This window comes from Trachurus japonicus, chromosome 12 (assembly GCF_045865225.1).
Source record: "Trachurus japonicus isolate A0001 chromosome 12, Traja_1.0".
Taxonomy (NCBI): domain Eukaryota; kingdom Metazoa; phylum Chordata; class Actinopteri; order Carangiformes; family Carangidae; genus Trachurus; species Trachurus japonicus.
The window spans coordinates 1,383,694-1,399,199 of NC_140918.1; the positions used below are offsets into that span (position 1 = coordinate 1,383,694).

Below are 15,506 nucleotides of genomic sequence, written 5' to 3' on the forward strand. Positions count from 1 at the left end.
AGACCCCGCCCCCCCCCCCCCATTGGACAAAATCTTGAAGCAAACACCAGAAATACACAAATATTTGTTCTTAGACTGAAGAACGTAACTTTTTTAGTCAATGTACGTTCAAATTAGGGCCAGTGGCGTGAATTTTTAGAAATATTGTAGGGAAATTTCTGCAAAAAATTGGCAAGATTTCTTTCAAAAAAAAAAAAAAAAGTTTAAAAATTATCTAGAAAGTGGTAAAAAAAAAAATCTAAAAAACAATTCTAGAAAAAGTTTAAAAATTTCTAAAAAAAAAAAAAAGTTTAAAACTTATCTAGAAAGTGTTAAAAATTCTCAAAAAAGTGGTAAAAAATTTCTCAAAAACAATTCTAGAAAAAGTTGAAAAATAAAAAAAACTTCAAAAAACAATTCTAGAAAAAGTTTAAAAATTTCAACAACAAAAAAAAAGTTTAAAAAAAATTCTCGAAAAAGTGGTAAAAAATTTCTAAAAAACAATTCTAGGAAAAAAAAAAAAAAAAAAAAAAGTGGCATAAATAAAAAATTATTTCTCAGAAAAAAAAAAAAAGTTTTTGAAATTCTACAAAAAAAAGTGGTAAAATTTAAAAAAAAAATTGCGGACCCCCTTGAACCCTCTCGAGGACCGCTGGGAGTCCCCGGACCTCACTTTTAGAACGATTGCTCCACAACGTAAACATGAATTAAAGTTTTTACATCAGTAATAATCTGTTAAAACAACAGGTTTGTCTGCAGTTCTTCCTCCTCATAGAAACTCATCATGACAAATAGAAACAATGAGCTGAAATAGTTAAATTAAATCCATTAATCCTTCATTAACCAGACAGCTTAGTTTTAGTTGTGTAGTTTATTAGTTTTGTCTCAGTTGTTTCATATTGGAGCCTTGATAATGAGTCGTGTTGTGTTCACTGCACTCTGTGTCCTGTCGTTCTTATCAGCTCTGACTCTGACGCCTTTATGGTTCCTGGAGTGAACAGATAAGACTCAGAGTGTGTGTGTGTGTGTGTCTGTGTGTGTCTGTGTGTGTGTCTGTGTGTGTTTTATGGTGGTAGTGTTGTGTAGTGTTGTGTAGCTGCAGACTGAATGTTTTTATTGTCGTCTTCATTTGGAGGATGGTTTTCTGCTGTGGACTCGTTACACAACTGATCCTGAAGCTGCTTTGTTGAAGGAGCTCACACAGTTAAAACACACTGTAAAGAGAGTGTGTGTTTGCCTCAGTGTGTGTGTGTCTGTGTGTGTGTGTGTGTGTGTGTGTGTGTGCGTGCAGCAGCTCTGTGTCATTGTGCGTGATGAAAAGCTCGGGGCCTCAGGTGATTGTGTTGAGCTGTACGAGGACGTTTCCACCGCTCAACGCTGCCATTGTTCACTCACACTGAGTTCTGCTTTGTCCCGGTGCCACTGAAGGTCACACAGGTCACAGCACAGGTCGATGTGTGTGTGTGTGTGTGTCTCTGTGTGTGTGTGTGTGTGTGTGTCTCCATGCCTCCAGAGCTCTCTCATTATGAAGAACACCTGTGTCACCTGACAGCAGCAGGTAGGACCGGCCCCTCAGAGTCCCTGTATATCTATATCTATATCTATATCTATATCTATATCTACATCTATATCTATATCACATAAAACATATTTTATGGGATGTGCCTTTCGTTTAGTCGGCGACGGCATTTTTGGGGCTTAAAAACACAAAAAAAGTGAAACCACCCTCCAGAGTGGAAATCTTAAAAACGTTCCACCGTCACATTCCCGTCTAAACACAAAAGTCTGCTCCGATCAGATCACGTCGCGACGCGTTTACATCGCAGGCATCCAGGCACCGGTACAGGAAAATAACAACAAACATGTCGGATTCCACAAACTTTTGCATCACCGTATGCTAGGGCTGTCAGTTTTTAGAAAAATGAGGTTCGAACGAATATTGAATGACCCGTAATTCGTTCGGATATTTTATTCGAAGATTATCCCCCCCAGATCCCCAGATCGAACTGGTACGACTTCACAGGTCAGAAAAACACGAGTTTCCTTGAACGCACCATAACGTCTTGTCAGCAGATGGAGTTAGCAGCCCCCGCCCTCGTCATGGATCTATTGGTCCTCGTCCCTACGTCACCACATTCAGGCGCATCCCTTGGCTGCACACACAGAGAGGACTGCCCCTTTATGCCGTTCTCTCTCCTCATTGGATAAAGGTTGTAGGATACAAGGAAAGTTTTCTCCTGGGCTCAGAGCAGAGCAGAGTGACTGACAGACCCGTGTTTCAGACCAAACACTCTATAGAAGTGATTGCTGTCGGAAGATACAACTATTTAAGACTTATATTAACACAAATATATCACTTACTTCTGCTTTAATATGGGCACAGAAAGTAAACTGTCTCCGCTTCTCGGCCCTTCCGCGTCCGGTGGAAGTTCCGTGGCGCTATGCAGGCACTGGGCACTGCAGCCAAAGACGGTAAATAGAGTATCTTTGCTGCAGCCTACATATCGAGCAGGTCATTACCGCTCGAATATGAACTTTTCACCCCACATTCGAACGAATATTCGAATGTCGAATAAAAAGTGACAGCCTTACCGTATGCACGCAGATTTCCCCCCGAAAACGCTTGTCTAAACGCAGAATAAAAAGTGAGAACGCAACGCCACTTTTGCATTTTCTATTCAGATCGTTTCCCTGTGAACACAGCAGGAGTTTTAACACATTAGCCACGTTTACATGGGCATTTTTTCTACAGTCTGTTTATAATCATTCTGATCAGAAGGGTCAGCGGGTTGAGACTCTTAACCAGGTTTATTATGTAGCTACAGAGTTGATGCTAACTGGTTGTGTCTGTCTGTCCTGACCAGATCTGAAGCAGCCGTTATAATTAATGCCGTTAATGTATGTAATACATAGTGGAAAACTTGATTCTTTTTTATCTTGAGAATCAGCGGCTGGTATCGGCCGAAATAAGGCCGGTATCGGCCCCTTACCGATACCTGGGATCAGTACCCACCCTCCCTATAGAGAAACCTGGTTATTCATTAGGGTTTTACTATCTCACGATTAGATTCGTTTCAGTTTTTTGTGGCTACGATTTGATTCAATATCGATTTTCGATTCAAAAGGATTAGATTCCTAATGATTTCTGCTTCAGTCTGTCGGTGTGAAAGGATCCTCATGATCTACTCCAGTCTGCTCTGCAAGACAGAATGACTGAAGTGTCTTTTTCACATTTATTGAGTTTTAAACATCTATCCATGCTTAGATGGAATTGTTGAAACTGTTGCATAAAAGCAATATCACATATTACTGAAGTAACAAAATTGAAAGTGCAGTTAAACATGCTGCTTTTTAAATTGTAAGGAAATGGAGGCCGACAGCCGGCAGGTTTGTTTCCGATCGATTTTGGGACATTTTATATTGATTCTGAATCGTATTAAAGGAGAATTGTGATTCTTACGTGAAAAGATTTTTTGGCACAGCCCTATTATATTCATATTCCTGTTTACAGGATAAATACCAGTGTCATGGTTTCTGACTGTTGCATCTTATTTGCTCAGGCGCTTGTGGTGTTTTTACTTTTTACAACACAAACCGCAGCAATTTTGAATCTGTCAAAATGAGAGCACTGTTGCCACTTTTACATTTTACTGTAATATCGCGTTGCAAATATGGCTGATTCAAGTTATTTATAGCAACGGAAGTTAAACAAAGTTCGTTGCTCCAAAAGTATGAACGGTTTGCCGCCGCCATGTTTATTTAGCTGAAACGTCAGGTAAACACCTGGTCAGACTCTGTAACAGTGATTTACACAACAACAAGTCACGGTTGTAAACTATGATAAACAGTTTATAAATCCAGAAGATTAATAGTTAAACTGTTTGTTAGATTTGGAGCTGGAGGAGCTGAAGTTTGATAATTAGTTAATGATCTATAAAGTATAAGTAAATGATCAATTAGTCATCAATAAATCCACTAATCACAGTCTGAAAAGGCTCAATAAACTCTGTTTGGTACTTGGAGTTCTGGTGGTTCAGTGTGTGTGTGTGTGTGTGTGTGTGTGTGTGTGTGTGTGTGTGTGTGTGTGTGTGTGTGTGTGTGTTTTAACCTTTGCTCAGCAGCCAATGGGGTCAGTCAGGACTTAACCAGCTTATCTGTTGCTGCTTCATTAAAACGTTACACTGATTAGATTTCAGCCTCTTCTTCTTCCTCCACTTCTTCTCTGTGTGTGTGTGTGTGTGTGTGTGTGTGTGTGTGTGTTCATGTGACCGACCGAGGGGGGAGAAAGTCTACATTAGTGTTATGTAAGAGTCAGAGAGCTGAGTCGACAGTTACCTGCTGACGGAGAAGTTCACACACACAGAAACACACAATCCACCACGTTTAACACTTCCTGGTTCCAGTCTCTGTTCTGCTTTTGTTTTATTGGAGCGTTCAGGGAGCCAATCAGAAGAGAGAACCAGAGAAAATGTCTTTTTTTTATTTATTACAAACCGTAAAATAAAAACTGAAAGTACCACACAGATCTCATGTTCACAGTGCAGATACTGTTTAAAGTATAGTATAGTAAATCGAGGGGGCGGGGCTTGTGGGATTTCCATGTGTAAATTGCATTTTGTCTTTCAATCTTTCCTATTCAAATAAACAGCAGAAAGTGCCACTTTTCCCCTGATTAAATAAAATATGTTAAATAAAACAAATCCACTTTTTCTAAATGGGATAGGATAGTTAGGCTACTTGACCCTCATTCTGCTTCACATGTGACGGGAGCGTGCGCGCTGCATGCTGACAGGCGACAGAGTCCAGAGATCAGCTGTCTGGGCTCGCTGCAGTCTAGGTGATGGTGCTGGTGATGACGAGTCCGGCTCGTCCATCGGCAAAACAGGTGGATGCAATAGGCCTATTTCACGACTTCCGGGTTTAGGTACTTCCGGTTTCCGTTACAGGGTAAAACTACTTCCGGTCGCGGAAGCGCAATGGCTGAATCCAAAAATAAAAGCTTCTGCTGCGTAATATAATACATCCATGTGTGTACCTCAGTGTACAAATTCTAGACAAAAACAGCCATACTTGCATTTCCACGAGTTTCCGAAAGAAAGACCTGAGAAAGAAGTGGGTTTTGGCTACTGCTTAAAAAAAAAAAACAGCATAGACCAGCATCATTTCCATGCTGGTTTTTCTAGCAGGGTAGGCTATACGAAGAGATGAAGGAAAAGACTTTGTTTAGCTTGCTTTTGAACAGCAAAATATTAAAACTAAACCGTAGGCTACACTGGTTCACAGCCGTTACTGAATTACTGTATATCAATGTCAGTTCTCCAACAAAATCTTCTTGCTTCAAGGTTTTATTTGTCACTGTCCAAATGGAAGATTAGCGGCTAATCATTAGCCTACTGTAATAATGCCATACATAAAACATATTAAGCAGCAATATGTATTTAATCATCAAAGATGTTCACTCAAACCCACATTATTTGAAACAACGTTCAAACCACACACAGCCAGTACCACTACTAAGCATAAAGTCCGTTAGCTTAATGCTAACGACGGGCTAACAAATTAGCATCGCTATCGCCGTTCAGCAGCAACTGACAGTGATAGCAGTAAAGCTGCTAAAAGTTTTAATATTCTTTAATGCGAGAACATTGCCGTTAAATCTGCAGCCTGTTGTCAGTTTATCCAGATGTTGCCTGTTAGGAAATGTGCTTGTTTTGGGAGAAATGCAGAGGGAGCAGCGACCGGGGGCTAGTAGGCAGATGCTCGTAGCTACATCCAGGTAACTTTATCCACAGGTTTTTAGAGGTTTACCGCTGACTGGTTAAACTTTTTTCAGGAGATTAATGTTAGTCTCACTAATGAAATCTTTTGTGGCGGTCGTATTAGTTTGTTTGAATGAAAAGTGTCGCCACTCTGTCAATCGCTCTAGCCACAGCTGACCGGACCGGATGTAGATTTACCCTGTGTGACGTCACTTCAGAATCTCGTGAAATAGGCCTATGGTTGCATTCTTCGTAGAGGACCGCGGACATGCACGGAAGAAAAAAAAGGAAAAGAAACCGAATGCGTGCTGCCTCGTCCGCTCGTGCCGACAGCAGCGTTAATAAACCACAACAAAAGCACGTGTAGCCCCCCCCCCCTCTCCCGCATACCGTAAAACTTCAAATAATGGCCGAGTCCCAAATTGCCGCCGGTCCCAATTAACCGCCGGGTGTAGCAAAATATTTTTTATATTAAACGCCCATCCCAAATAAACGCCGGGTCAAACATTGTTTTTCTGGTTGCCAAAAAATATTCTATGCAAATACAGCGGGTGTCTCGTGACATTAAAGACGGCCGAGGACCGACGAGACGTCAGCTGGTTGCTCCTGCCCGGTCTGTCCTCCTCTCATCCACGTACTTCAGCACCTGTCCTGGGCTGCACAGTGTCGGCTCGGCTCGGCTCGGCTCGCTCCTCGTTTTAAATGACTTTACTCCTTTTAAAAGTAGCGTAAACAGCCTACTGTTCTCTGATTACTCATGCACGTATTTAGTTAGGCTATACGTTGCATTATTATTATTATTAGTTATAGGCCTACTTCATTCAGACGGTGGTGCGAGCCAACAGGTGCTGAAGTGTGGGAGAGGGGTGGAGAGACTGGGTGTCCGCAGGGTTTTTGCAACTTGCGGCGGATCAAGAAGGGCAGAGGACCGACATGACGGGGGGTCTCGGTCTCCTGGTACCTGTGCGGGCCAGAACCACGGAGGTCAGAGAGACAGAGAACGAGTCCGCCCTGGCCGTATTTACAGTAATGCCTTGAGAAACGCACGTATCATTCCACCGCCGCCACAGAGTGAAGCCTCTTTCCCCAGAAGGAGGTCCAGGTTGAACACTATTAATAAACGCAGGTCCCAAATAAACGCCGGTTGATTTGAGCGATTTAAAGCTCCAGTTGGTAAGTTGACGAAAGTGAAAGTAAACTCCGCGACTTGGTCAGAAATTTCAAGACAATACTCCGTCAGGTCCCTTTATGAACCTCTGCCAAGCGCCCCACACACACACAGACACACACAAAGTAGCCATAAACGCACCCACAGAGGAAAAAAAAAAAAAAAAAAAAAAGGTACCATACCCATAGCACGACGTGTAGGAGCGGCGATTGGCTGCTCCTCCTGCTCCCTCTACCTGACTGGTGGAGAATCGTCGGGCGCGGTGGATTTTGGCAAATACGATTACAGGCTGTAGGTGGAGCCAGAGGAGTTGGATTTTGTCCTAAATTACTCATTTAATGTCTGACCATCAGAATATAGTGACAGTTCCAGCAAATATGACTGAATAATTGTTACCAACTGAAGCTTTAAGCAAATAAACGCCCGGGCCCTTATTTGGTGTTTTACGGTATCTGCTGCTGCTGTTAAAAAAAAGGGCCGACAATTCGACAAAAAGTCGACACATGGGCCTCGACAATCGATTTTCCAAATCCCGTGTCGTTCCCATCCCTAGTTTAAAGGGACGGTTCAACATTTAGTCAGATCCTCCTCTCACCATAACCCCTATAGTCATTACAGATGCACCGATCTGAACCCGGATCGGATATCGGCTCCGATGTTGTTGACTAATTAGCTGGATCAGATATCGGATGAATGAGGCCGATCCAGTCATTTCTTTTTTATTAATATCATACACAGCAATACAGTTACAGTTACAGATCTTCAGAAGTCCGAGTGATGGAGAGGAAACATCCGGTCGTTGACTTCTCTCCTGCTGCATCAGTTTTAAAAACAACTTTAACTTTAACTTTAATCTGAGTGAAGTTCAGAGTTTAATCTGTCAGATTAAACAGCTGCTGCTGCTGCTCACTCCGAATACATGGAAAACTTCACTTTGCTGCTTCTGTCTCTTTTTCCTCTGACCTCTTTCCTTTTACTCCTCCTCCTCCTCCTCCTCCTCCTCCCCCTGGTGTAACATGGGGTGCACCTCCCCTGCCCATCAACCCATCAATCAGCCAATCATATCTATTGCATCCGGTTTGCCTGTTCACCTGCTGGCTTTAATCAACATCCCTTGTTCTCTTTTAGTTTTTTATTTGAACTTGTTTTATGATTAGTGATGTCACCATTATAAATGTTCTTGGTACGATTATTGTCAGAGAAATAATCACGGTGTTACAATTATCACGATTATTCTGCATTAATGAATTTCACAACACTATGAATGTGTAAAATCAAATATAGTCAAAATATAACTTGTTTACACAAAATATTTCAAGTATCTAGTAATATATGACCAATTATTAACCCCCAGGGGAAATGTTTGAAATATTCAGGTCATAGATTGTCGTCTATACCAAATATTTGTGTTCATTTTAATAGTTTTTTGTTTTGTTTTACTTTTTTTTAATTAAAAATGAAACACAAACATTTAAATTCCTACCAATTCAATGTTACGTTAGTTAAATGGACCAGTATCTGAGCATTTACCTTTATTTTTGCACACATCTGCCGATACGGTTCCAACATCATCTTTCTGTGAAAGTAACGGTATTTAGGAATCTTTACGATTAATTAATTGTGGCGTTTTAATACCACGATTAATTGTGAAAACAAGTAATCGTGACATCCCTATTTATGAGTATTTTAAACTATTTATTGCACTGTCCGCACTTTCTCTTTTCTTTTTCTCTCTCTTTTCTCTCTTGGATATGTGTGCCAGTGTTGCTACTGTCATGTATGTATTGTGTATGTTTTACAAGTACAAAGCAGCTGTATCATGCCCAAGACAAATTTCCCTCCCGGGACAAATAACGTTTATTTGATTTGATTTGAACATGTCTCCTCCTCCTCTTCCTCCTCCTCCTCCTCCTCCTCTTCCTTCTCCTCCTCCTGCTCCTCCTCCTCCTCCTCCTCCTCCTCCTCCTCCTCCTCCTCCTCTTCAGGTCTTTATGGACTGACTGAATCCGACCTGGACAAAGTTTTCCGCCTCCCGACCACGACGTTCATCGGAGGCAGCGAGAGCGTTTTACCGCTCAGAGAGATCATCAGACGCCTGGAGGTGAGACACACCTTCACCTCCTCCTCCTCCTCTCTGTCCTCCTTCTCCTCTTCCTCCTAAATCTCCTCCTCTTTTTCCTCTTCCCCTTCCCTTTCCTCTTCCTCCTCATCTTCCTCCTAAACCTCCTCCTCCTCCTTTTTTGATAGTTTTTTTTTGATTGACATCTTTATTGACAACAGAAAACATACATCGACACAACTGCTGCCAAAGGGATAAAAACCATAGACTGTAAAAAACATGGCCGTAGCACCGTGACGTCACCCATTGGTTGTGGGGAGTCATTTTTGTGACTCCAACATGGCGGCCTGAACAGCGCCATGTTGGATTGGCCGGCCGAGAACCCGCCCACTGGCCTCGAAGCAGCTGTCCACGGAGCTGCTCGGACCTGTCACTCAACGTTCCCGCGCCCTGATTGGCCAGAATTTTAAACCTAATAACAGTAAAACGAGTTTTTAAAACAATTCACCCCCCTCAGAGTGTGTGCGGGGGTAGAAACTATCGATTGAGACCAGAAAACGTTCTGACACCAGGCTTTTAACATGTTTACTGAGGATGTAAAGTTGGTGATTTTAACATGGGGGTCTATGGAGAATGCTGCTTTCTGACACCAGCCCCCAGAGGAAGAAGAGGGGATTGCAGTTTGTTGAACGCGGAAGTGAGCTTCACTTCTCAGACCGACAACTGCCCCCTTGATAAAAACACAAAAAAGCCATCAGCTTATTTCCATTGTGGTCCTCCTCCTACACCTCCTCCTCTTCTTCTTCCTCTTCCTCTCCCCTCTCATCTTCCTCCTCTTTCTCCTCCTCCTCTTCCTCCTAAACCTCTTCTTCTTCCTCTTCCTCTTTTTCCTCTTCCTCTTCTCCTTCCTCTCTCTCCTCCATCGCCACCTCTTCCTCCTCCTCTTTTTCTTCTGCTTCCCTCTCCTCCTCTTCCTCCTCCTCCTCCTCTAACTGGATGATTTCTTGTGCCCCCCCTCTCTGCCCCCCCCTGCCTCCCTCTCCGCCCCCCCTCCCCCAGTCGTCCTACTGCCAGCACATCGGAGTGGAGTTCATGTTCATCAACGACGTGGATCAGTGTCAGTGGATCAGACAGAAGTTTGAGACTCCAGGAGTCATGAGCTTCAGTCCAGAGGAGAAGAGGACGCTGCTGGCCCGGATGATCCGCTCCACCAGGTACACAACTACTACACAACTACACAACAACTACTGCTACACAACTACTGCTACACAACTACACAACTACTGCTACACAACTACAGCTACACAACAACTACACAGCTACTACACAACAACTCATGAGCTTCAGTCCAGAGGAGAAGAGGACGCTGCTGGCCCGGATGATACGCTCCACCAGGTACACAACTACTACACAACTACACAACAACTACTGCTACACAACTACTACTACACAACTACCGTAAAATTCGGTGTATAAGTCGCACTTTTTTTTCTTTTTTTTCATCTAAAAAGTTGGGTGCGGCTTATACACCGGTGCGACCGATAGACCGAGGTAAATGTCAACCCCGTTTAAAACTGGTATTAACAGCGTTCTCAGTGATCAGCCTGCAGTCAGATAGAGCTGGACCACTTGACAGTAGCTATGGCAACCAGGTGCATTGAGGACGGAGTGTGATCCGATGGGCCAAACCACCCCCCGGAGGCGGTCGGGGTCGCATTGTGACCACGTGTGTGAACACAGGTGTAAGCGCTAATGCGTCCTGTATCCGCATACGACCACGCGGGCAGAACGGCGTTTCAGATGACGGTAATTAACGAGACTCATTTGGGCCATAGTCTCCGACAGAAAATAATATTATTGTTATGGGTTTTTTTTTTTAAACCACCGTCCCCTATCTCTGTCAGTCAGCCCCTCCTCCTGCTGGACTCGGTCTCTCTCTCTCTAGCACGCGCTTGCAGGCACACACACACGTGCGCATGGAACAGTATAAACGCTATGCACTATGTCGCGCTAAGGGCCGGATTTACTAAAGGTTTGTGTGTATTAAAACGTGTGCAAACGTGATTGCACGCGCAAACACATGTGGAACCTGATCTACTAACCGGACGCACCGAGGATTGCGTCCCTCACACGGGCAGAATAGCACGTGCGATCCATTTAGCGTGTTTGCCTGGATGAATATGTAAATATGGGCGTTTTAGCCAGAACGTGCAAAATACTGGGAGGAGTAGATGCAAATCGATTTATTTAGCGCGTGCAATGTGATTTACCAAACCAGGAAGAGATTGCGGTGGCTGTTTTTGCCCCGTGATCTTACATCTCTGCATTTCCTCACGTCTGGGTAATTCTCTAACAGTTTTTCAGCCGTGTTAAAAGTATTTTACGCGCCGTTACGCACGGGGCACGTCTGTCCTGCAGTGCCTCTCCTCTCCTCTCCTCTCCTCTCCTCTCCTCTCCAGTACCTGGCTGCTCAGCTCCGTCTCTCGGTCCCGGTCCCGGACTGAGACACGTCACCGCTCCCTTCACCCGTCTCTGATCCCTCTGGTCAGTGGTCAGAGCGTTTAGATCCGTGTGTCCCACCTGAGCTCTCTATTAATCCACTGGATCATGGGCGGCACACACATATTATAGGTGTGTGATTGTCGCTGCAGCTGCTGCCTGTTCGTCACTATATGAGGAGTTGGGCCCTGTAGCGATTTGTGTTTATTTATCTAACCAGAGCGCGAGAGAGATGAACACACGTGCTGTCATTGTAGCATCGGATCAAATGTCATTCTGTCCCTTCGTCCATCCAGCTCTCTGTCCACTCTCTCCATGGCGGAAACGATTACCACGCGCAAAACCCTCATTTACATATTGCGGTTTGCACGTGTTTTCATTTAGCGGGTTACTCTTAGTAGATCACCTGTTTTGCGTGCACTAACCAAACTCGCAATATTATAGCGGGCGCAAACAATATAGCGCCCGCTATCTGGGATCTTAGTAAATCCGGCCCTAAATGTACAGTGTTTAATTACCCCGCGATCTCTTTTCTTTTTAAATATAAAATAAGATTTAAGAGCTACACCGCAGCACAGAAACATGTGGAACCTGTATAATGTTTTTATTACCAAATAGCAATAGAAAACCTGGTTTTCCCAGTTTGAGGCCCTCAAAAATAGACTGCGGCTTATACACCAGTGCGACTTATATTCCGAATTTTACGGTACTACACAACTACACCGCATGATCCGCTCCACCAGGTCTGGTTCTGATTCTAGTTTTAGTTCTGGGTCTGGTTCTGGTCCTCGTTCACATTCCTGTAGTGATTGATCATGGTGTCATGGTGTCATGGTGGTGGCGGTCTTGAGCTCCAGTGTGAAGCAGCAAGGTCCTCTCCCTCCACAGGTTCGAGGAGTTCCTGCAGAGGAAGTGGTCGTCAGAGAAACGCTTCGGGCTGGAAGGCTGCGAGTCTCTGATCCCGGCGCTGAAGACGATTATCGACCGCTCCAGTCAGAGCGGCGTGGAGAGCGTCATCATGGGGATGCCCCACAGGTACACATGTTGTTGTTGTTGCCCCACAATCAGGGCGTAAAATTAACTTTTTACATCATCTGCCGTTGGCTGGTGACCTCCAAAGATTTACCAGCCAAATATATTTTTCATTGGCCAAATGAAGAAATCCTGCCTTAAACATCACGATTCTTAAAACAGTTTGGAGAGTGTTTCCTTCCTCTATTCAATATGAAAGGAGGCTGAATATCCCGGGACATGTCTGTTCTGATGATACGAGTGTTCCTGTTCTATAACTCACATCCTACATCTCGGAGGCGTCGTCTTTCCCTCTCCTTTCTAACGGGGCAGAGCTCCGTGGGAGACAGTAGGAGAAACAGAACCCCTCCTCCTCCTCCTCCTGACTCCTCCTCTTCCTGACTCCTCCTCCTCCTCCTTGTGTCTCCTCAGAGGTCGTCTCAACGTCCTGGCCAACGTGATCAGGAAGGAGTTGGATCAGATTTTCTGTCAGTTTGACTCTAAACTGGAAGCTGCAGACGAGGTCAGAACTCATTTATTATATATATTATTATATTATTTATTCTGAGACTCTGTTGTTGTGTACAATTTAAAGGATAATTAGCGTTTTTTACAATCTGGACCTTATTTCTATCATAAAATCCGATCATTTCCTCCCCCAGATAACTTTGGTGTCACTACAAGTGGTTGTGATGAAATGAGCTCCAGCCGAGAGGCGCGTATATCCGTATAATGGAGTCTACAGGGCAGCAGAATGCAGCCTCTAAATAACACATTATCTGCAGAGAAACTCCTTCATTTCACCAATATTTAGTTCTGATAGGCTAGTGCTATTCCCCTCTGAGTCCGGGGTTAGCTGTTATCAACATCCGGGGTCTGTGTTATTTAGAGGCTGCATTCTGCTGCCCTGTAGACTCCATTATACGGATATACGCGCCTCTCGGCTGGAGCTCATTTCATCACAACCACTTGTAATGACACCAAAGTTATCTGGGGGAGGAAATGATCGGAGTTTATGATAGAAATAAGGTCCAGGTTGTAAAAAAAAAAAAAGGTAATTATCCTTTAGTTTTTATCTGATTAAAGATGTTTCTACCTGATCTTTGTTACTGATTTCTCAATAATCAACTCTGAGCTCAGCAGGAAACTGGACTTTTACCTGTTGTTGTTCATTGATCTGATCGATCACTCAGCTGATCAGCTTGTGCTCAGCTCCTGGATCAATAAGGTCAACCTAACCCTCCTCCTCCTCCTGCTCCTCCTCCTCCTCCTCCTCCTCCTCCCCCCTCCTCAGGGCTCGGGGGATGTGAAGTACCACCTGGGGATGTGGCACCGCCGGATGAACCGAGTCAGTGACAAGTTCATCACCTTGTCCCTGGTGGCGAACCCGTCGCACCTGGAGGCCGTGGACCCGGTGGTGCAGGGGAAGACCAAGGCCGAGCAGTTCTACTGCGGAGACACCGAGGGCAAGAGGGTGCTGCTACTTACTGATTATTGATTATTGATTATAGATTATATAGAGTTAAAGGGAGAGTTTAACATTTTGTCAAATAGGCCCATTGCCATAATCCTTATAGTCATAGCAGTAGGTTCGTTACCTTTAAAGGGACAACGAAAAATTCTGCGACAATAAAAAAGTCTGATATTAATGTGGATGAATCTCCGTTACCACTTGTTAATGGTCCATTTTAGATAAATCTATGGTTTTGTCTCTATGGTTATTTTGTTATTATTAGTGGTGGTGGAAATGCTGGGCGAGCCGACCAGCGTTTCTTTACTTTCGGTTTCGTGGCGAGTCATGAGAATAACGCCGCAGAATCTCCGTTTATGGTGGGAACTACGACGGTATGTGATCGTCTTCCAACCTCTGACTTTAATTCTTGATGAATGAAAACATGAGTCTGTCTTGTACCGGTCAAAGAATTTCACCGTGGCCAACAACTCCACAACGCTCTGGTGGACAAGTTGTGAGCTGCACATTCACCACGCTATGAGATAATAACACAACGTTACCACACAGAGTTGTTTTAGAGGGAAATACATGCTAAACCACTGATGCACGTTGCCTTCAGCAGTGTTTCCCCCAGAAAATTTGTTAGTTAAGGTGGTGTCTGACCTGTCGACGGGGGGGGGGGGGGGGGGGGTTAGCGCGGAGATCTGTTGACGGGGGGGGGGATCGATCGACGGGGGGGTGCCGTGCCGTGCCGTATTAAAGTTCCGCTTTCAACACGCGCTGCTGTTATGCGTGCGCGCTTCTCTGTGGTGTGTATGTGTGTGGCAGGATGCGGCCATCGTCCGACGGGGGGGGGGGGGGGGGGGGTGGGGCGGCGGCGGCGGCGAATACCGCTACATTTTTTTTTTTTTTAAGATGTTAGTTTAGGCGGCAGCTCTTTGTTGTTAAGGCGGCCGCCTTAACAGGAAAGCGCTGCGGGAAACCCTGCTTCAGGGACAGTTTTTCATCAACAGTCTCTGTATTTCCCTCTACAACAACTCTGTGTGGTAACGTTGTGTTATTATCTCATAGCGTGGTGAATGTGCAGCTCACAACTTGTCCACCAGAGCGTTGTGGAGTTGTTGGATTGTGTATTTGATGAGTTTCATCGATGAGGGAAACCAAGAAATCCCATAATGAGCCTCCGTAGCGTAGCTCTGAGCAGCTCACGGCTCTGCTCCGCTGTTCTAAAAACAGCTTGCACCAACAATTAAAGGTAACGAACCTACTGCTATGACTATAGGGATTATGGTGATGGACCAGTTTGACTAAATGTTGAACTGTCCCTTTAAAGTGTGCAGACCGGTGTTGTAACCCGCTGCTGTTCCCTAGGTGATGTCCGTCCTGCTGCACGGCGACGCGGCGTTCGCGGGTCAGGGCATCGTGTACGAGACGTTCCACCTGTCTGACCTGCCGTCCTACACCACACACGGCACCATCCACGTGGTCGTCAACAACCAGGTAACACGGGGTTAATCACTTCACTACTGCACACACACACGGATCAATAACATGCTCTTTGAGTTCCTCACGCTTTTC

General features: G+C 44.5%; 1 protein-coding gene across 1 annotated transcript in view; it reads left to right on the plus strand.

The window, feature by feature from the left end:
- The window catches only part of ogdhb (oxoglutarate dehydrogenase b), a 45,869-nt gene that overhangs the window by 13,598 nt on the left and 16,765 nt on the right, over positions 1–15,506 (plus strand). Inside the window, exons 4-9 of the mRNA XM_085792543.1 lie at positions 8,892–9,007; positions 10,025–10,179; positions 12,353–12,499; positions 12,908–12,998; positions 13,770–13,949; positions 15,300–15,428. Of these exons, the coding sequence (XP_085648669.1) occupies positions 8,892–9,007; positions 10,025–10,179; positions 12,353–12,499; positions 12,908–12,998; positions 13,770–13,949; positions 15,300–15,428 (818 nt within the window). The remainder of the gene's footprint in view (positions 1–8,891; positions 9,008–10,024; positions 10,180–12,352; positions 12,500–12,907; positions 12,999–13,769; positions 13,950–15,299; positions 15,429–15,506) is intronic.